This window comes from Syngnathoides biaculeatus, chromosome 15 (genome assembly GCF_019802595.1).
Source record: "Syngnathoides biaculeatus isolate LvHL_M chromosome 15, ASM1980259v1, whole genome shotgun sequence".
In the NCBI taxonomy this organism is placed as follows: domain Eukaryota; kingdom Metazoa; phylum Chordata; class Actinopteri; order Syngnathiformes; family Syngnathidae; genus Syngnathoides; species Syngnathoides biaculeatus.
In genome coordinates this window covers 14,603,267-14,625,000 of record NC_084654.1, presented here as the reverse complement: position 1 = coordinate 14,625,000, position 21,734 = coordinate 14,603,267, and the positions used below count along the sequence as shown (strand labels likewise).

The 21,734-nt window shown below is 42.1% G+C and overlaps 3 protein-coding genes across 8 annotated transcripts in view; 1 reads left to right on the top strand and 2 right to left on the bottom strand.

Annotated features, from left to right (window-relative positions):
* The window catches only part of LOC133513208 (leucine-rich repeat-containing protein 74A), a 12,960-nt gene extending 9,117 nt beyond the window's left edge, over positions 1 to 3,843 (bottom strand). The window contains exons 1-2 of the mRNA XM_061843750.1: positions 3,729 to 3,843; positions 3,324 to 3,499 (exon numbers count right to left, since the gene is read on the bottom strand). Of these exons, the coding sequence (XP_061699734.1) occupies positions 3,324 to 3,499; positions 3,729 to 3,828 (276 nt within the window). The 5' untranslated portion in view covers positions 3,829 to 3,843. The remainder of the gene's footprint in view (positions 1 to 3,323; positions 3,500 to 3,728) is intronic.
* Positions 1,264 to 12,382, top strand: angel1 (angel homolog 1 (Drosophila)). 6 transcript variants are annotated; one of them, XM_061843745.1, is made up of 11 exons: positions 1,264 to 1,591; positions 2,239 to 2,382; positions 6,827 to 7,486; positions 7,570 to 7,790; positions 7,936 to 8,005; positions 9,194 to 9,636; positions 10,866 to 11,007; positions 11,080 to 11,211; positions 11,292 to 11,322; positions 11,684 to 11,841; positions 11,936 to 12,382. In XM_061843745.1, exons 3-11 carry the CDS (start codon positions 6,841 to 6,843, stop codon positions 12,097 to 12,099), a joined length of 2,007 nt encoding a protein of 668 aa, XP_061699729.1. In that variant the 5' UTR covers positions 1,264 to 1,591; positions 2,239 to 2,382; positions 6,827 to 6,840; the 3' UTR covers positions 12,100 to 12,382. The 6 variants fall into 6 exon arrangements, with proteins under 6 accessions (XP_061699729.1, XP_061699728.1, XP_061699727.1 ...); XM_061843744.1 differs by lacking the exon at positions 2,239 to 2,382; XM_061843743.1 differs by lacking the exons at positions 1,264 to 1,591; positions 2,239 to 2,382 and adding an exon at positions 4,248 to 4,340 and having other exon boundaries at positions 11,939 to 12,382.
* A 1,484-nt stretch (positions 12,383 to 13,866) lies between these two features.
* vash1 (vasohibin 1) lies at positions 13,867 to 21,663 on the bottom strand. Its single transcript, XM_061843583.1, has 7 exons — positions 19,420 to 21,663; positions 19,013 to 19,101; positions 17,890 to 17,946; positions 17,658 to 17,732; positions 16,883 to 17,264; positions 15,616 to 15,725; positions 13,867 to 15,538 (listed from the first exon to the last, which is right to left on the bottom strand). The coding sequence occupies exons 1-7, from the start codon at positions 19,711 to 19,713 to the stop codon at positions 15,466 to 15,468; spliced, it is 1,080 nt and encodes a 359-aa protein (XP_061699567.1). The 5' UTR covers positions 19,714 to 21,663; the 3' UTR covers positions 13,867 to 15,465.
* Positions 21,664 to 21,734: the final 71 nt, after the last annotated feature.

Genomic DNA, 21,734 nt, shown 5'->3' with positions numbered 1-21,734 from the left:
TTCAGAGGTGAGGTAGCAAGTGCGGACCCGGTCATCAATCCACAATCGCACATGAATGTCCAGCTGCTTCTCTTGCGTCTCATGATTTAGAGACTCATCAAAGAGGAGGACATACTCGGATTCAGCCTTCACTTTCTGCCTCAGTAGAGATGAAAAGTGGGCAGCGATGCCAAATGTAGCCAGGTACGAAGTCTTCCTTTCCCCACAGTGGTAGTTTTTAGCAATGTCACTGTCTGGAAACATGACTGCAAACACTTTGGCATTATTTTCACAAGATTTGTAACTGTAATGGCTGCAGATCACTTTTAAAGTCCACACGATCTCTGCCTTTAACGAGTCCACCTTCGTGTATTGAACTACGTTCATAAAGCCTGACTTCTGGCTGGTTGAAGTTGATGACTGGACAACTGTAGGTTCGCATGCACTGCCAATACCATTGCCTAAAGTTGACGCTTCACTATCTTGATATTTTAGAAACGGATTCATACCAACGAAAGATGAGAGAGTTTTCGCCAAATCAGCGTGTCTCCTGTTTTTCCGGTGCGACTCCAGCGCTTTGACGCCCATCTTTCCAAGCTGGTAACGCTGCTTGCACAAATAGCAGTAAAACGTGTGCTGATCTTTTGGATCTCGACGAACCCAGCTCCCAAACTCCTTACTTTCAACCCAAGCATCTTGAAACTTGCACTTCCCCATGATACAAGTCGGATCGATGAAAGAACTACGCTACGTCGTAACGAAGACGAAGTGAAAAGCCGACTCACTGAAACGAACAATGGAATACCGACGACAAGATGGCGACTAGTTGTGAACACGGTGACTTCCGTTGACAATTTCCGGCTGATTTGGACGCCAGACGGATCTCTATTTTTTTTTTTAAGTAAAAGATTAATTATTTTTCGGGAGAATTTTGGCGGTAGAGGTCCTCCCTTTGATTTTTTTAAAATTGAAGGTCTTTTTAGGGGATTGACCGGTTTTCGCGGATTTTTAAGGACTTTTAGGGGCCCCTAAATGCACCTTCGATAATCTAGGGGTTTTTAGGGACTCTTAGGGCCGCGTGCGGACCCTGCTAGAGAAAGCCCATGACAGAGTACCAAGAGAGGAACTATCGTACTGCATGCGCAAGTCTGGTGTGGCACAGAAATATGTTAGATTAGTACAGGACATGTATGAGGGCAGCAGAACAGCAGTGAGATGTGCAGTAGGTGTGTCAGAAGAATTGACCCCTACGTGAATATTGCGCAATCCGCGTCACTGACCAATCAGAGGCCAGAGATCTGCATAGACCAAAGCCCGTTTTTGCTCCCGCCACTTCTCAGACAACATTGCATGGTCCAGTATAAGTTTTGTTAGCGTTTTATCGCGTATTTGGGTTATTTAATAAAAAAATATGGTTAAGAGGTGTAGTCACGGACTTTGTAATAGTGATGACAGGTATCCTGAAAGGCTAGTTGGTGGAGTTCGATTCGTACCCTTTCCAAAACCGAAGATCCAGTCCGAAAAATGCCTTCGATGGATCAAACTTTGTGGAAGACCGCATCATCAACTAAATCCATCTAATATCAACCGGAACAGATATGTTTGCACAAAGGTATGCCTTATATTTGATTTTCAATACATGTCTCGTATAAATGAATTTGAAGTTCTTCGCTAGCATAACATTGGTACGTATGAACGATGGACACACTTATTCTTTGTTGAGAGATATTTAGTGATGATCCGACTGCACAAATGTGTCGCTTTCTTGCCGGTTCGCGGCCGAAGCTTAACCAGACTGTGTTTGCACGAAGATATGCCCTATATTTGATTTTTAATACACGTCTCGTATAAATGAATGAGACTTTCTTCGCTAGCATAACATTGCTACGCGTGAACGATTGACACACTTATTCTTTGTTGAGCGATATTTAGCGATGATCGGACTGCACAAACGTGTCGCTTTCTTGCCGGCTCGCGGCTGAAGCTTAACCAGACTGTGTTTACACGAAGCTATGCCCTATATTTGATTTTTAATACACGTCTCCTACAAATGAATGAGACGTTCTCTGCTAGCATAACATGGCTATGTGTGAATGATTGAATGAAATCAGAAGCATGGCGTCTCTCTCAGTTAAGAATGTATTGTATTTAGAATCTATAATATATCGTTGATTTGAATGAAATCAGAAGCATCGAGTCTGTCTCAGTTAAGAATGTATTGTATTGTATTTGCCATTTTTACTGTTTGTCTTACGTCAGCGCACGTGGCGTGACGTCACTTCAGGAGGCGTGGTTAAGTGCCCTGTACGGAGGGGTCAATTTAAGGTGGAGGCGGGACTAAATCAGGGATCCGCGCTGAGCCCATTCCTGTTTTTGGTCGGAATGGATAGGCTGACAGAAGAGGTAAGACTGGAGTCCTCTTGGACCATGATGTTCACAGATGATATTCTGTTCTGCAGTGAAAGCAGAGAACAGGCGGAGGAACAATTAGAAAGATGGAGGCATACACTGGAAAGGAGAGGAATGAAGATTAGCCCAAGTAAAACAGAATACATGTGTGTGAATGAGAGGGGCGGAGGGCGAAGAGTGAAGCTCCAAGGAGAAGAGATCACAAGGGTAGACGACTTCAAATACTTGGGGTCAACAATACAGAGCAATGGAGAGTGTGGCAAGGAAGTGCAGAAACGATCCAAGCGGGGTGGAACAGTTGGCAGAAAGTGTCTGGTGTTCTATGTGACAGAAGAGTATCTGGTGGGATGAAGGGCAAAGTCTATAAAACAGTGGTGAGGCCGGCCATGATGGACGGATTAGAGACGGCGGGACTGAAGAAACAACAGGAAGCAGAAATGAAGATGCTGAGGTTCTCTCTTGGAGTGAACAGGTTAGATAGGATTAGAAATGAGTTCATAGAGGGAGAGCCAAAGTTGGATGTTTTGGAGACAAGGTTAGAGAGAGCAGACTTCGATGGTTTGGACATGTTCAGAGGCGAGAGAGTGAGTATATTGGTAGAGGGGTGAGAGGAAGACCAAAGAAAAGGTTTAAGGATGTTGTGAGGGAGGACATGAGGACAGTGGGTGTTAGAGAGGAAGTTGCACGAGATAGGCTGAGATGGAAAAAGATGACACGCTGTGGCGACCCCCAGCGGGATAAGCCGAAAGGAAAAGAAGAAGTCCGCCAGAGTACCTAAAGAAAGCCCACTCGTGTACGAACAAAAAGTAAATACCACACAGAGAGGCCAAAGCCAAGACTAAAACCCCGATACCCAGAACTATGTGGCAGATGTACTAACAATATATATGTTAAATATGATGCTTTTAAGGACATGCAGACATTTTGTGACTCACCTCTAAAGTAATAGCGAGTGCTTTGCACCCCATGGGTCCAAGGCCGTGGTGGCTGAGGGTCATGGTGGGAGAGTCGAGGTTCCGTATGAAATAGGAGACTGGAACGACGCCCACTATCTTGCAGGCTTGTCGGTAGACATCAGCTATAGATGTCTTATTGCTTCTGACTTCTTTTTCTGTATTATTGTAACCATTGTGCATCAAACAGTCAGAGATATTTACAGCAACGTGTGAAACAGAAGGCAGACAAAAAGGCAGTGAAATTATGTTTAGATGAACATATGTAGGCAGACATACTAACCGGACCTTAAGTTGAAATTTACAGTATACAGCATTTAAAAATCCCATGGCATTTTAGGGTTCACATTGTAGTTATGTCTGAGTATTATAGTATAATGCACTCACCATCCAAATCTGTGTTAAAATCCTCTTCCGAGCCTCGCCTCAATGTCGTGGATGGATCATTATCCTCTAAACAGAGGGCCTCAAAACTTAGTGTGGACATTTGTGTCAGCTGTCAAAAAACTAAAAACATACGCTCAAGACACAATAACTTCCTGCTTAAACCGAACCATATTGTTTGTCAGTGTCGGAGTTTTTGAGGTAAGATAAAATGCCTTTGTGTAACTCAATCTGTCAGGCAGCATGTGACGCGTACGGCACTAAATAATGCACATGCATCATGGACTTGTTCAGTCTGAGTAACTAGAATTGTACAACGTCATATTTGCTCATTTGCCTATGTGTACATCCATACAAATTTAGAATTAATTCTTTATTTGTACCCCAAGAAGTGCAGTGAAGGTTCATTTAATGTAAAACTCTTGTAGCTTAGTTTTTTATTTCATTACGAAGTAACTTGCCCAAACACTGTCTGGATATAAATATAAAAATACAATGACGCTTCAAGCAAGGGATCTTAAACAGCGCATGCGCATATTGTAGAACGAACCATGATCGCCAGCCTATTTTATGCTCTCTACCCGGTATCACGCTTCATGCTTAGACGAACGTCGGGTAAGAAGCACAACTGGGAAAAGCATGTCAGCTTTTTTTTTTTTTATTTGTCAATGCCATTACGTCCACCTTTGGTCAAATACATGCGGCGACGTTTTAACACGACTCTCGCCATATTGCTAGGCTTAAAATGCATTTTGGCTTGCTGACTGTCGCTTCTCTGACGTCATTTGAGAAAGTTGAAGTCGCTATTTTGGACGAGAAATTTCCTTGCACAAAGTAACCTCGCCAATGCCTTACTGATAGAAAGAAAAACAGAAAATATGGACAAGGTAGTATTTTTGGGGCAAAATGCAACCTTCGAGCTCGGGGGCGAACAAGCTAACGCTCTAGCTTGCACTTGTTATCGGAGCTCTCTGAATGTGACGTCACGACGTCAACAACAAAACTTGACTGGACATTCCAAGTAATTTTGATACATTAATCATGCATTAATGGTCATTTAGAAGTGGGAAAATGTGACCTAGGTATGCCCTCTCTAAAAGCCAACAAAAGTTGGGACCAAAATGTTTTTCCAATTACCTGAGTGACAGAGTCTATTTTTAGCAAGCACCTTTTTTTGATTGATAATGTGATCGAAACTTAAAGATGGCCCGGGAAATTATGCTATACCTTTAACATTATAAGAGACTCACAGTTATCTAAAGAATGCACACACATCAATCTATATCTACAAATACAGATTTGTCTGGTTTTACAGCAATCCACCAAGTGCAAACTTAAAAGTTCTCATATTAGCAATATAGTGCTTAACATTTTATAATGATACGATGACACCTGGTGTTCTTTGCTGTTGAGTAAATGAATGCGCCTGGTCACTATTTGTGTGAACTACTACTTGGTTTACAATGAAGTAAAAAAACTTAGTCATAAATAAAACTGTAACATACCCTTACGAAACATGCCAGCTTGTGCTGCAATACAACCTATTGTCAACACTGTGAAAATTAATTTCACTACGTGCCGTGCGTAACCTTGTAACCTCTCAAAACTCAGAGTAATTACTTGAAAATAATGACTCGAATAAAATGTAGTCTTCCAAATAGATACTTGAGTTACTAGTAAGTTAAAAAAAAACCCTCTTACTAATTGGTAACTTGTACTTGTTTTTTTTTGGGTTGGGTGATAATCAGAGCAATGGACCTTTTCAACTGGTGAGCTTGACCTCTACCCCCTTAGCTTACAATTGTCATGTCCCACAAGCTTCCAAAATGGCGATTGAACAGAACAGGCTTGAAGTCGATTCTCTATCGCGTATTCCAGATAATATTGCGGTATGTTTTTTGCCAAATGCGTCAGACTTGTCCAAGAGAGTTCTACAGAGAGGTCTCAACTATTTCACGCAAGGATATGTACAAGGAATTAAGATTTTGGACGGAGCAGGACGCGATGTCAGAGTTACAGCGAAACGTTGGCGATTGATGCAAAAAAGTTTGACGTCTCACAATCTTCATATTGAAATCCAACAGGATAAAATAGTGGAGTCGTACTACACATGTAAACCAGGGTGAGTACTTTTTACTTGGAAAGATCACAAGTAATATAATTGTAGTCTTGCCATGTGTACATTATGCAAATAACTGGGTGTATTCATTTCACTTGGCTCGTAATCGAACCCAGTGCTCTGTCTTAAAAGTCTGATGTGATACATATAGAAAAATAGACATTTCTCTTGCATGACATGGTGCATTTACATATCACTAACCCGACTCTCCGGCATAAATCATTACACACATTATTTAGCACGTTAGTGATAGACTAACAAAGTGAAAGCTGGGCAATGTGTAAAGCACTGATAAAGGTTAAATCAAACTCGGAGAAAATACTTCTCCCTCACTTACCTTCGAACATACAGCCTTGTTTGTTGCTATTGTTCACATTTAGTTGTACATTCGCTCTTCCGCAAGCCTTAATCCATCGTAGACACTTTGTCAACTGTGTTTTAGGCTTTGGAAAAGGAATCAAGTGGGCCCCATGTAACCTAGCAGGATGTCTTTCATCAGAATTGCACGTTCCCCAAGCGCATCTGAGGACAATTTTCTTCTTAACATTAACTTTTCCGAGCGCACGCTACTGACAGCCAGGATTGCTTGTGGGACAATACGGCGAGAGGGGCGTGTTAAGACAATGCGGCTATCTGATTGGCTATTATTGTACGAGTGATTGACAGGTCGGAAAGGTCCATTAATAACAGATTCTCATTTTCAATGCTGACGTAGCAGCAGACATTGTCAACCAAAGCAAAATAGAAGCAAATGCGCGGACAATAAACTGTACTGTGATCTAGAAAATAAAAGATATGAGTGGAATGCAGCTCGATTGTAAATGAATTAGAGTAGCGTTTCTTCAAGGGAAAAATACTCAAGCAATAGTTGAAAGTATGTTGCTTTTAAACTAATCTGACAACTAGATTATATCCCAAAAATAAATGTGGCGGATCACTACCCACCTTTGTCAAAGATCCTGTATTATTTGCCTTTCTGCAGTTGTCAACAGTACAATGGCATGCCATGGTCATGCTGTCATGAGCAGGATCTCCGTCAAGTCTGAGCAAATTCTGCCGGTCGAGCACCTCGGCCAAAGCGCTTTGTCAACAGAACATGAGGAAAAGATGAGTGAACAATACTCCTTTGATGAAGACAAGAAGACACCTGATGCAGAACAGCTAATATGTGTCAGTCAAAAGGACACGGAAATTGAGGCAGTCTTAAAGACTGGTGAGGTACAATATTCAGCCAAGAGTGAAGAAGATGAACAGGAGATCCCCAAAGAAGAAATAGGGAAAGTGCACCATCCACTTAACCAGCCACTGAACACTGCATTTGAGGGGAGTGAGCAGCATGTGCCCTGTCCTGTGGTGGATCTGGCAAAGATGGAGCTTTTTGAAGACTCTGGAAATGCAGCTGATTGTAGCAGACACGAAGCAGAGTGCTGGGACGAATATACTGATGTAATACAGAGTTCTCAAACAAATTCAAACTGGAAGCAGAGATCACTGCTCTCCAATGGTAAAAATCACTTTGATGCTCAAAGAGGACAACACTTCCCCCTGGGACCTGGCTTAGTCGATGAAATCCGTTGCCCACTCTGGCATATTCCTCCTGGGAGCTATCACGCTTCAGTTCAATGGACGAGGCCCTGTGAAGGTAAGGATGTGAAATCTCACGTCCATTACTGATTTATTCAGTATTCATCTGTGGTTTATGTAACTAACTATTTATTCCAACAGTAAAGTGGAGATTATGGCAAGAAAGTTCAACAGAGCATTTCGACACAGATGTTCCTTTCACAAAGCCCTCCATGGACTTTACAGTCATGTCGTACAATATCTTGGCTCAAGACCTGTTGGAGGCCAACATGGAGCTTTACACACACTGCCCCCAAGAGGTACTGGATTGGAGCAACCGCTGCCGCCTGCTTTTGGACGAAATACACAGATGTGCCCCAGATGTAAGTCAACTACTCTAACAGACAAAGTTAGCTCCACCAGAACTTTATAACTGCATCATTTATTGAGATCCAAAAAACATTGCCTTTAAACATCCTAATGCTCAACAATCCCACTTATTAAGTTGCTATTCATGTTCCTATTCAGATCCTTTGTCTTCAAGAGGTCCAGGAGAACCACTATCAAACACAACTGTATCCAGTCCTGACTCAGATGGGTAAGTCACATCTAAGTTAACATCTGAATCAATACGCCATTTCCATGTAAAATGTGCTTCTACATACGAAAAACTCAATTCCGAAACGACTTCCGGAATGGATTAATTTCGTAGGTACAGTTACCACAGTATATTATAGAGATTTTGCCATTAAAATTTGACTGCATTCCCCAACATTTATTGTGTGTAAATTACAAAAGGTGAGTTTACTTACTTAATAATGTTTGTGTTAGTTCCAGTCCACATAATTTGTGGTCTTATGTCAGTTCACGACTTCCATGCTGGCTAAAACTATTACTGGGTCTCCTGTAAAGTGTGTTTGTGTCAAATAATTTTAATACTGAATATATTCTTTTATGTAACATGGGTTCATGTTTGTGGACATGCTCGATGCATGGTCTTGGTGATTTGTAGTACCTTGCCACCATCTTGTGGCATCTACGTTTTCCTATGGTTTTCTCACTTCCCAGCAATCCTGTTCCTATCCCCCGCTAATAGTGGGAGTTGTAGTAGTTTGAGGAGAAAAACGGAGACTAACTACTATTGTAGCAAAGACCTTTTTCAATATCATTTTATTTATTGTGAATCACACATTAAACAAACACTCAATACAACCAGTTGCTCATCTATTTCTGTCCAGCACCGTGAGCTCCAGGTCGTTTTGTTTAACGCCACGATCACGTTGTGAACTCAGCGTTGACTGCGGAAAGATATGTGACTGTAAATATTACAGAGTTGAACATTTACGATTACACCAATGGTGTAGTGGTACACACGCCTGCCTTTGGTGCGGACAGCGTGGGATCGATTCCCGTTCAGTGATGGTGTCGATACCTGCCCTGTGGCTTACTGGTGACCAGTTCAGGGTGTAGTCAGCTTTTTGCCCGAAGCTAGCTGGGATAGGTGCCGGCTTTCCCGCAACCCTTGTGAGGATAAGCAGCTTGAATAATGACATGACATATTTACGATTATTTTCCTTAGACTATTTTCCGATTAGGTCATCAATGGAAAACACACACCTCACACCACAGGATCATCATTCAAGATCATTTAGAGACATCTGACAATTGGGCCTTTTGGGACTTTCGGGAAAAGTGCTAAAATTTGGACGATTGTGTTTGTGTATGTACCACTTAAAAAGGTATCAAGTTAGAGATTTTACCAAAATGTCCCTTTGTACTCGTCCAGGTTACAACTGTGTCTACAAGCGACGCACAGGCAACAAGACAGACGGGTGTGCTACTTGCTACTGCAGCAGCCGCTTTTCTGAGGTGTCAGTCACACCGATAGAGTTCTTCAGGCCCCAAACAGGGCTTTTGGACCGACACAACGTGGGCATAGTTTTGGTGCTTCGGCCCGTTGTCTACCAGGAGTCCAAGGTCAGAGCGAAGGGCTCGCTACTTTGTGTGGCCAACACACACCTGCTCTTCAATCCCAGCAGGGGGGATGTCAAACTGGCTCAACTGGCCATATTGCTGGCAGAGATCGACAATATGATCAAGTCGTGGAGGGCTAAATGTGAACACTGCAATGTTATCATGTGCGGAGACTTCAATTCTTTGCCACACATGCCTCTGTATCAGCTCATCACAACTGGGGAGCTCCACTTCCAGGGTCTACCGGCATGGATGGTGAGATGCAACTACTTTATAACATTATGTATACTTTATTGACACTTCATTAGGTATACCAACACGATTCAGTGAGATCCAAATCAAGAACTGTATCAAAAAATTATTCCACCTTGCCGCTCACCTGTGTTCGATTGCGGATGTCTTCATTAGTGTTGGAGGTGAGCTGGAGCCAATCTCAAGTGGTTTTGGGCGAAAGGCCAGGTACTCCCTGAACTGGTGGCCATCGATTACAGACAAATGTGTGCGCTCACAATCACACCCATGAGCCATTAAGTCTTTAATGAACCTGACTGGATGTTTTTTTTTTTTTAATGTGGGCAGAAACTTACATAAGCACAGAAAGGACAAGGAAATTCCACTTAGGAAGTCTGGCACTGAATCTCAAACCTCAGAACAATGGGGCAGCCAAAAAGTCTTCCTTAACAAAAAATAAGAACACATTACTTACCGTAATTTCCGGCCTCGAGAGCGTACCTGCCTATAAGCCTCACCCCAGTACATTTGGAAATACCATTTGGTTCATACATAAGCCACACCTGTGTAAAAGCCGCAAGTGCCCACATTGAAACCCACATTGAAACATGAAATATTTACGAAGAAAGATGGTACACAGAAAGAGTTTTCAAAGTTTTAATACCTCAGCTGAGCTTAACATAGGAACAACACGGTAGCAGAAACAGGGGTATTTTAAAAAAAAAAAAACATACCGGTAAAAAAAAAAAGAAAAAAACAGCCATGGCAGCTACAGAATAGCAACATGGTAGCACAGCACTAACTGGGCTGGTTAAAAAAAGAAAAAAACATACCTAAAACACTGGGACACAGCAGTAACGCAGCAGCAACATGCGACCAGCGCTGTGCTAACAGGGCCAGTTAAAAAAAAAAAAACAACATACAGTAAAAGTTACTTCCTTGCCACATTGATTCCACAGTCTCACTGTTACCTTTTCCGTTCGAGTGCCCCCTTGCGGCCGCGAGAAAAAATGCACAAATTAGCTGCATCACCGCATAAGCCGCAGGGTTGAAAGCATGTGAAAAAAAGTGGCGTTTTATAATCCGGAAATTACGGTACTTCCAAATATTGCAAAATGCTTTTTTTTTAACTGTTTTTGAGAGTTATTGTATTTTACATTTTTTAATCTCTTCACTTGTATATTTAATATTAGTGGCTGGAAAATATATATATATATATATATGCTCACTTTCCCTTTTCATATATATAACAGGTGTCAGGTCAGAAGGATCTTTCACACAAAGCCACTTGCCACAGACTGTTTGCGCCTCTATGGTCCGACTGTCTGGGAATTTCCGACAGCTGCCAGTACGTCGCTTCCTGTGAGGTGGATTCAAGCTGCATTCCCGTCACAGGTTAGTGTTAGAACCTGCGGTGTGTTCGGTACGAAAAAAAACTTCACTGATAGATTCACTGTTTCTCTGCAGTGCTTCAACCCTCTCCTGAAGGGAAACGTCACTACAGCCACGACTTCCTTTTGCAACTGCGCTTTTGTCCAATTTCGTGTATCCGTCCCAGTGATTTACAATTAATCCCGGGTGTCACTGACAACAGTCCAGGTAGAGCTACACACGGCAGAAATACAGTTGCTCCAGATGCGCAACATATGTGATTCTTTTTTTTTTTTTTTTCTTTTTAGATTTGCTGAGCAGAAATAAGCCGAATATTAGGTTAGTTAACTCGAGTGCTGTATCCCAGTCGATTGTACAAATATTCTGACAGAGTATGTCCACCCTATTTGTAAAGCCATTGCAGATGATCAGAAACCTGAAGGAGGTAGTTAGAAAATACAAAAAAAGCAGTGGGAGTCATGGAAAATGAGATTCTTAGATGTGCTCAATAGTGAAAGAGGTTTTCATCACATTTCTGTTTTCAGCGTTTTAAACTGCAGTTTGAGTGATAATCCTCCCCTCAAAAATGTGTAATCACGGCCTTAAAGTCACAGGGGGGGAAAAAATAATATTTTACAAATGAAAAGTGCACCAAGCCTGTTAAGAAAAAAAGTTTGTTGTAATCATGTTTATGTGACAGGTTTCGACACATTTTAAGACACCAGTTAGACCTGGAGTCCACCTATAAGCACATAATTGCTGACTCTGGTGACCCGGAAATCACAACCCTGCACTCTGAAGGGGCTGCCACTGTGGATTATATCTTCTATTCCCCTGAACGCACCTCATATCAAGCAGGTATTTGAGGAAATCATTGTTCCACATGATATTTAATATGTTGCAATGATGGTTACAGTATTCTTGGTAATACAACTTTCTTTGTTTTGCTTAGCAGGCCAGTTTGGCTGTGAAGGTCTGAAGTTGGTTGGTTGTCTCTCACTGCTGTCTGAGGATACCCTTTGGTCCATAGGTGGCCTCCCCAGCTACATATTCCCATCTGATCATCTCAGTCTTGTGGCTAAATTCCGGCTGAACCTGAAAGCAGCAGTTGGTTGAAGACGTGGGTAACATTTTATTTAACTGACATTCATGAAGAGATTTTGCAGTGTCAGCCCCATTCATGTTGGCCAATGCAAATACTTACCTGGGGTTCAAGTCAAAGGAGCCACCAAGCAACAGTCCAAAACGTTTCTAATACTGTAGTTATACTCATGAATGCAGAGGTGACAGTTAATAATTTGCAAATTGTATTTATTTATTTTTTTGTTGTATTTCAAACTTTTGTTTGAAATTGAGAAATTTTCAAAAATGCTTTTGTATTAAATGTTTCAATTGCTTACCCCCTGCCTGTCCCCCTTTTGCTTTCACTAACAAACATTTGATCCAGCAAACTGTTCTTAGACTTAGTTCCAGAAATACTTGTGACAGGTGATAAATGTTTTTTATGCTTTTGCATTTACACCCCACTGCTGTGGAAATGAATAAAATAAAAAAAAATGTGACTGAAGGAGGGGTAATTTGCGACTGAAGAATACTTTTAAGCTTTTGTATGTTTCGGATGTCTCAACCATGTTTGCCGTGTTTGGCACACAATGTGATATTCTCTGGCTGGAGCGCTGTTCTTGCCCGTCTGCATACTTAACGCTTCCATTCATTCTGATACAAATTGACTTTGGTTCCATAATCCCTCTACTTCATTTAGACAGCCAAATAAACAAAATCTGACTCCAGATTATTGGATGCTTTGATTGTTATATGGTTTGCAGCATGTTGTAAACCATTTATATTTAAAGTCCTACTGACACCAAAAGCATGATTTTTAGTATGTTTTTATTAAAAAAAAAAAAAACACACACACACAGAAAAAAGGCAGCCGGAATGGACCGATCCGTTTTTTCACCACTCAACGTGATTTTGACGTATATGGCTTTTTGTAACTCCCGCCATGAAAATCCTCTCTAGGGATTTATTTTGGAGAAGAAGCAGGAAGTGACGTTATTAGCACACGCTCACTCAGGCGGGTTTGTGTGTTTGTACCAGTTTTGCCTGCGGGAGGGTACCGCTTTGTTCCTTCGTGTTAGCCAAAATGCCGGGTTGTTGTATTTGCTGGATATTGATTGAACACTCGAGAGAATGGATTCACTCTTCACACTTTTCCAGAAGACCTGGTTTGTCGTGAAAAATGGATTGCTCAGGTGCAAATGACAAGAGCTTCGTGGGTTCCAAATGACAGGTAGGTGTGTATAGAGCTATTAAAAAAAATAATAATTTGGGGGCCAACGTAATCCTTCTTTCAGATAGCAATGAGAACGCTCGCGGCCCCGGGCCGTAATGGCTCGTCGTGGCCGGGCCACTTTACAGCGTTGTCGTCGCTCGTGGCTGAGTACACTACATACTGTCATATATACTGTCTGGGAGTCTGTTAGCAGTGATCCGCATATCATCTAAATATTGCTTGAAATGATTGGGTAATATTGCTTCGGTCACTTCACTCGATTAAGAGATGTTCTCTTCTTCAAAAAGAGCTTTCGTGTCAGAAGGGGTGTCGGAAAAATCTGAAAATCTCTGTTGTTCCTCTCCCATAGCAGGTGCCACTACGTGTTTTCAATGGCGAATGTCCCAGTGTGACGTCCGCAGATGACGTTGCAAGCAATATGGCTACCACATGGATGTTGAGACTTCCGCAACTTTGCACATGGATGACACGCTCTGTTTATATTTATTTTTTTTGTATAGACATTGAAGTGAATGTTATATGTATTTTTCATTACAATATCTATTTTAGAATGTTACAGGCATGTCAGTCGGACTTCAAATGATCTCGTTTGTAGATTTTGTCTGAAATTATTTGACATGTATAAGGCAAAATAATAAAATCGAGACCTATAAACAATTGGAAAAAGGTAAGTGCTTAAACGAAGCAAAAACAAGACACATATGTCACTTAAAACGTAATCCTTGGTGGGTATGCCAAAGAATATCTCATGAATATGTAACTCGGTGTGTGCTACTTTGACCTCAATACTACTTCCCCCTTCCATCCACCCTCCCAGTGTGCATCTTTGTGTCAACTTGCTTCATGCATGAATCATTCAGTTGATTCAAGATTCATGCATTGTGGACTCTTGGAAATTGTTTTGCAGCAAATGATTCATTCTTAGCAGTTCCCCTCAAGTGGTTTCAGAACAGTCAAATAAGTGAGCTCAACCCTTTTATAGATATTCTGCATTTAGAAAGAAGTTGGTCAGTAGATTTTTCTTCCTAATAGGGTACAGATTCTATTTCTCCGTGTCATAAACATCAGTCTAGTGTTTGGCATCTGGAGACCAGCAGAATGGAGGCTAGAGATTTGTTTATATAAGTGTGATTTTCGACTGTTTGAAACACCCGATCAATCTCAACCCTAGGACAGTCCTGCATATTTATTTCACATATCGGCGTTGCCTGCTTTCCACTGAGTGCAGCAGACAAATCAGTGTCCAATTTCTCCAATTTTTGGTAAAACTTGAACAATAAAACAAAAGACACGAGACAAGTAATCTGTGGTAAATTATTGAGAACTGCGTTTGAAATGATCAGTGTTTTACACACGCCGCAAAGCAGTGACGTATAAAACAGAAGAATTCAATAATTCTTGGAAAATACAAAGATAAAAAGTGCTGTGAACTAATACCTTGACATCTCTGTGGAGGTGGTTTCTTTTTAAGGCAAGTGAAAACTTGAATTAAGTTGCTACAAACAAAAGCACATTTACATAAATCAGCAAAATAGACTTGCAGTAGGTGTAAAAAATAACTTCACATCCACAGTATGTGAAATCCAAAGTCCTCGATTTCCTCAACAAATGATATCCTTGTCTTTATGGTACTCACATATTCATGATGATCCGTCACTAAGGTCTAAAGTTCTCTGAGCATGACATTTGAAAAACTTTCTTAGTCAAGTATAAATGACTGGTTTGTATTCTGTTAGGTGAGCACTAGGATTTTTTTGGGGGGATGTTTCAGTCTCACTTGAATCTGGTCAAAAGGCACACGGGTAGTTTGTTGCCACCACACAAAATACAGTAGTTCATCATCAGCTGTAAATGGATACATACCAGCACACTTACAGTACGACGACACGCATTGATATGATATGTCAAGTAGCACATTTACTGATTTACCTGTATTTTTCTAGTGTAACCTACGGTACGTATGGCTAAATTTAGTAAAAACCTTTACACACAACAGCACCACATATGTACGCAAAATGCTCAGGAAAATCTGGTCAAACAATGTGACGGTGAATGAGGCTTTTGTTTGGATGCATATGAGAAGGGTGGCGGTTCCCTTTTCAATGTTGCATCTCAAAAACTGCTGATGTGGACCTTGAATGAAGTCGCATCAGCTTGCTTGTCCAAGAAACTTAAAAAAGGATTCTTCACACTCGAATCTGATATACGCTCATGTCACCAGAAGCTTTTTGTTCCAAAGCCTTCTTCTCTCCGGATGGACTGAAACAAAAACACAAATTTAGCATTTACAGCAATACTCATTAAAAGGTTAAACGGCAAATACATATTAATTGTACCGTCTGTCAACACGGCTGATCCTGCGAATGGGGCTTCCTGGTCCTCTGAGCGGTGAGCCCATGCTATTTCTTCTGTCTTTGGTGGGAGAAGGAGGCGCAGGCTTTCCTATCTGCAGACAAAAAGCCACAGCCCACTTCAAAATGTAACAGGATCGAGAGGGTAATGTGATTGCGCTGAGTGCTGGCTGGAAAAAGGACGGGCGATTGATGGATCCAGCACCCGAGTGAGAACCCGTCCCGATCCGTCTCATTAGTTTTATTACACACAGAGCTCAGCATCAAGGCATCAGCATCATTTAACATGAAGCTGGATGAGAGTACTTCATTTGAGAGCTAAACGATTCATCTCAGGAACTGTAACATGTAAGTGATGTACACATTTCCCACACTAATGAAATCTCTGATTGAAGAGCTTTACTGACTTAGCTATGCATTTTTTTTACGGTACAGTATACAGTCCTGCTTTTGTATACAAAATGATCTGATTTCGCAGTTTGTTTTAAAATAGCCTGATCTCTTTGAGAGTGCTACATTAATGACTCAACATACCACTTGTTGGTTTGCTGAAAAGTGACTGTTTTGCAGATACGATGATTGCCAAATGGCAGCGATATGTTCTTTATCCTCGATGTAAAATGACTAATAAACATCATATTAAGTGACTTATAGTAGTTGTGAAAGTATTCATTTGGTACAAACTTTGTCAGAGGATTAATTGAACTTGAATGTTAAACTAGAGGTGGCATGGTGGGTCAGCTGGTAAAGTGTCAGAGGAGCCGGGTTTGATCCCGCCCCCGGCTGTGTGGAGTTTGCATGTACTCCCCGTGCCTGCGTGGGTTTTCTCCGGGCACTCCGGTTTCCTCTCACATCCCAAAAACATGCATTAATTGGAGACTCTAAATTGCCCCTGAGTGTGATTGTGAGTGCGGCGGTTTGTCTCCGTATTGCCTGCGATTGGCAACCAGTTTAGAGTGTATTCCGCCTCCTGCCCGATGACAGCTGGGATAAGCTCCAGCACTCCCCGCAACCCTTGTGAGGATAAGCGGCTAGGAAAATGGATGGATCGATGGATCTTAAACTAGTAGCTTAAAGGGGTCACTACATACTGTAGTTCCTTAAATAGTGTTGTCCATTTAAAAGATGACAATTGCCTTTCTCAAATTGACCTCCTTTGTCCGCCAAATGGGTAGCAAGTACACGTGTTCTAATTTTACACCCATAGCGGAGACGCGAAGCAAATCAAGACGCATACTGAACCCATCTGTACCTTGAGCCTCATGTCTCGAGTATGCCTCTCCAGCTCCTTCCGCAGCTCCTCCTTGCTCAGCCCGTCTACATCCAAGACGGAGTGCTTCCACTCGATCTGCTCCACGCTGTGAGGGTCGTGCGACACGTACTGGCCGATCTTGATCTTTCGCAGGGTGTGCCAGTAGCCCCTGTAGGCACCTTCGAAGTCCTGCACCAAGTCCATCAGAGTGCGGTGCTCCAGGGGTTTGAACATGAGCTCCTCCCGGCGACTCATGCCCAGCGCCCCGAAGCGTCCGGCGCTGTGGACTCCCAGCACAATATGGTGGAAGTAGTTCCCTGAGAACTGAGACTTGAAGCTGAGGGGGAAGCGCTCCACGGCCGGCATGCTATTGGTGAGGTAACTTTGCCAAACTTGGTCAAGGGCGTACTAAACAACAATACAAAAGCAACATTTTTAGGGGGGGCTTTGCTACCATTTTTCATGTGCTGAATTTAAATAATTAAAGCTTTTTTTTTTTTTTAGTCCAGTCTCTGTGTGGCCTGTACCAAATATCCAGCAGATCAAGCTGTAGTTGGGGACTGGTGCTTTAGAGCAGTCATTTCCACCTGGTGTGCTGTGGGAAACTTTCCAATTTCTTTTGATTGCTCCAAAAATTATTACCATAAATGTATATCCTTCATATATTTTCTTTGGCTGTGCTCTGTGAGATTTTTTTCGGTGATAAAATACGTGACATTGCTCAACAAATATGAGAGAGTTTATGATAATATTAAAGGTGCTACATTAAAGATACATTCCAAGGATCACCGCTTCCAGGCATTTGATTGGCAGGGCTTCACGCGTCATCTCCTTGGCGATGTCCATCAACCTGTGCAGGGAAATGTGACAAGATGTTGTTGTCGCTGTTTTTGTCCAATTCAGCAATAACATGGATCATAATCACCTGTTAAACTTGGGTATGCAAATTCAAGGCTGCCTTTAGGTTCTATGAATTAGATATGACAAATGAAACGATGTTTGCTTACGCAGTAAGAGGCCGGCTTTTCTTGATTTCAAAAAACTGTGTTCCGGTGTGATTGTACCTGTAGGTCACAGTTAAGGGATGCAGAGTGTCTCGTGATATTCTTGAGCCTTTGTGTAACTATTGATGAATTTCTGTTCATTTTCTGCATGACTCCAACTTCCAGTCACCCATTATATACTGCTTTTCCGGGTCGGGTCGCGGGGTAAGTAGCTTCAGCAAGGATACCCAGATTTCCCTTTCCCCGGCCACTTCTTCCAGCTCTTCCGGAGGGATCTCGATGCGTTCCCAAGCCAGCCGAGAGACATATTCTCTCCAGCATGTCCTGGATCGTCCTTGGGCTCTCTTTACGGTGGGACATTCGAATCAGATGCCCCAGCTACCTCATCTGGCTCCTCTCAATGCGGAGGAGTAGTGGCTCGACACTGAGCCCCTCCCTGATAACTGAGCTTCTCACCCTATCGCTAAGGGAGAGCCCGGACACCCTGCGGAGGAAACTCATTTCGGTCGCTTTTATCTGGGATCTTGTTCTTTCGGTCATGACCCACAGGTCATGCCCATAGGTGAGGGTAGGAACAATGACTCCAACTTCCATCCATCCATCCATCCATCCATCCATCCATCCATCCATCCATCCATCCATCTATCCATCGATTATCCTTTGCCGCTTATCCTCGTGAGGGTCGCGGGGAGTGCTGAAGCCTATCCCAGCTGTCAATGGGCAGGAGGTGGGGTACACTCTGAACTGGTTGCCAGTCAATCGCAGGGCACATTGAGACAAACAGCCGCACTCACAATCACACCGACGGGGCAATTTAGAGTGTCCAAATAATGTTGCATGTTTTTTTCTTATGTGGAAGGAAACAGGAGTGCCCGGAGGAAACCCACGCAGGCACGGGGTGAAGATGCAAAGTCCACACTTATTTTTTTTAAATCAAACAACTAGAATGACAAACAAGGCAATATGTTGCAAAATTTGGAATTAGAAGCAATTTGCTCTCTAACACTAAGCCGAAGTTTAGTCCTTCTCGAGCAGCAATTTTAATATTTTTCATAGCTGTCTTTTGATCATTTTTTTCCATGTTCAAATAAAGGTTCTTAATGGTTGTTCTGTTGTCAAAGGATACTGCAACTCCCTGATGTATTTCTGTATGGCTTCCAGGCGCAGTGGGATTGCCGTGGTAGGCTGGTATGTAGGCACACTTGGTAGCGGAATCTGCGGAACAAACAGCGGTTGCGTTATGACACCAGACCAAGAAACATTCAGTACAGTACACAATCAGTGGAAATTGTTTCTGCACTTGGCGTTAACTTCACACGGACAATATGCACAGTTAGGACAAGGCTGCTACTGTACAACAACAACAGCTGATCAACTACATTGTGATCTAGGATTTATGTAGTTGTTCCAGCATGTTACTTAATTTAGTTAATTGACAACTGTAAATTGTTCAAAGGTGTGAATGGCTTTTGGTCCGTATGTGCCAGTTCAGGTTGTACCCCACATCTTGCTATTTGCTATTTATGTATTTACCTTGGGCAGGTCAGGGGCACCACGGATGCCCTTCCCCAAGGCATCCCCGTCGGGGTGAATCCGAGCCACATGGCGCCACATCCTCTCCCAGGTGTCCTCGTCCACGGGGAGGCCACCTCGGTTGACGTAGAAAAGCACCCCTCCGTCCCTCATCTCTTCATCCCCTTCGTCCTCCTGCTCCTCATCCCTCTCCTCCACGGAGCCCATCGTGGCCCGCAGCATCCCACTGACAGAATCCTGATACTTTGGACTGTTCGCTGTCGGCTCAGCTTGCAGGTTTGAAGACGTTTCCATTACAGAGGGCCCCTCTGTTACATTCTCCAGCTTATGGAACTAATGATCTCCAACGGATTTAGAGGTATTATGATTCATAGTGAGGTGAGCTACTGTAGCAGCAGAATAAAGGCCACGAGTTATTTCTCACACTAAATGTGCTTGACTTTACAATGGCTCCAAAACAATGTGGTAGAATATATTTCCATTCACTGGGCAATTAGATGGAGCACATGTAGAAAACTAGTTAAATGAATGATGAACCTATTCAAACGCCTAGATGTCCACAAAGCAGCCAGCTCTTGATGACTTAATGTAAGAGGATTTGGTGATCAGACAAAAGTCTGTTTAAGGAATGACTAATTCCCGTTCCAGTCGGATGTCATTCAAACAAAAGACAACCAACAAATGACCTGCTCGTCCGACAATCCCATTTATAAGTCAGTCTTGCACTTCATTTACGTTTCTTGTAAAAAAAAAAAATGTATTCCCGTCCTCCTGCGGTTATTATTGAAAAATGCTGGCGGTTTAAATCCAAAGTCAAAGTGTGATGCTTCCCATCCGGTGAGGCGCCCCGGTCGACACTCCCTGACCACCCTTTACTGCGCATGCTCAGAACGAAGAGTACCAGCTCAGTCGTGACGAATGGTGCGTTCAGGTGGACCCGTAAAACGTGTTCTCTTATATGGAATACGAATTTAAACGTCAAAACCGTAGCGACTTTGAGCACTTTCCTTTTGTAATGAGAATTAGTCAATAGAAAAGCCTTGATCGTATTGAAGATGAATCAATGAAGATCACCATGTTTAACGTTTGTGTTTATGAATTGATTTGAGATGAAGTGTAGACAGATCGCCCTGCACTAGGGTGAATCTGGTCCGCTGACATCTTTAAAAATCAACAAACTTTTTTTCTGGAGTTGAGGTTCATCATGTCAGAGCTGCGTTTGAAATTTAAACGAAATAGAATCGTGTTTAGGGGTTCCTCGTGGAGATCGAATTTTTCGAAATTAGTAAATTTTGGTAAAGAATAGTCGCTCAGCAATGCGGCCATTTTCCGGAAAAAAAATTGTAAGCTATCGTATTTCGAATGAAAAAGACCGCCTGTTCCTGAAAAACATGATGGAGACCAGGACGAACGTGATGGGAGGCTTTGATTCATACTTGAGAAGGAAGTCGCGGAGCGCATCAAACAAAACACGATGCGCATTGAGAGAGAACGGCAACGACAGCTTGAGACAGAAGTGAATAAGGAACTGGTCGAAGACCCGGACGAGTCATCCGAAACGGATGATTCAGACGAATTCGCTCTATCAACATCGACTAGACTTCCTCACAGAAGACTGAAGAAGACTGGCTCAGATAACGTCCCATTTGATGTACTGAAATCACCGAAATTAGTTTCAACGGCAAAGAGGAACAAAATTTCTCCTGTTGGTACATTTCAGGATGGATGTTCATTTGAATGAATATTTTACGAATACATTTTAATCTTTCCTTTTGGCTATTTTTTTATGACATCACGGATATTTTATTGCTTGCAGTCCACTGATGCGAGTAGAAATGTAGGCTTTAATGTGTCAATTTGACTAATGCAATGTTGAGATTTCCATCACGATGAGGAACCCCTAAACATTGAAATATGTCATCCGAATTTCAATATTTTACTTTTAATATCAAGCCTCACGCTAGAAAATAAAAGTTCAGTTCACAAGACTCAAGTTTTCAAAATCAAGGGGGACCAGGTTCACCTTACCCTGCACATTATTGAGAAGTTCATTTATTTCAGTACTGCATTTAAATTCAAAAAGTATGAGAGATTGAGTAAATAAAAACACTTTTTTCTAGCCCAATCCTCTCATGTGTTTAAAAAAAGTGATGTATTATTTTACTTTCCTAAAATGCTGAATTTGGAGTTGTCATTCATTCATTCACTGCTGTACGCTATACTGTAATCATAAATTCTAAAATTGCTTCATTCTTCATGTAATGAGTCTATGTACAGATGTGACTTTTTGAATATACAGTAACACATGTCCTATC

Coding starts and splice junctions, on each gene's coding strand:
- angel1 (XM_061843742.1), top strand. CDS start 4,277: ATGATCGCCAGCCTATTTTATGCTCTCTACCCGGTATCACGCTTCATG. Junction 7,487..7,569: donor ATGGACGAGGCCCTGTGAAG/GTAAGGATGTGA, acceptor TTATTCCAACAG/TAAAGTGGAGATTATGGCAA. Junction 11,842..11,935: donor ACGCACCTCATATCAAGCAG/GTATTTGAGGAA, acceptor TGTTTTGCTTAG/CAGGCCAGTTTGGCTGTGAA.
- vash1 (XM_061843583.1), bottom strand. CDS start 19,713: ATGGAAACGTCTTCAAACCTGCAAGCTGAGCCGACAGCGAACAGTCCA. Junction 17,733..17,889: donor AAAAGCCGGCCTCTTACTGC/GTAAGCAAACAT, acceptor TTCCCTGCACAG/GTTGATGGACATCGCCAAGG. Junction 15,539..15,615: donor ATCAGCCGTGTTGACAGACG/GTACAATTAATA, acceptor TTTTTGTTTCAG/TCCATCCGGAGAGAAGAAGG.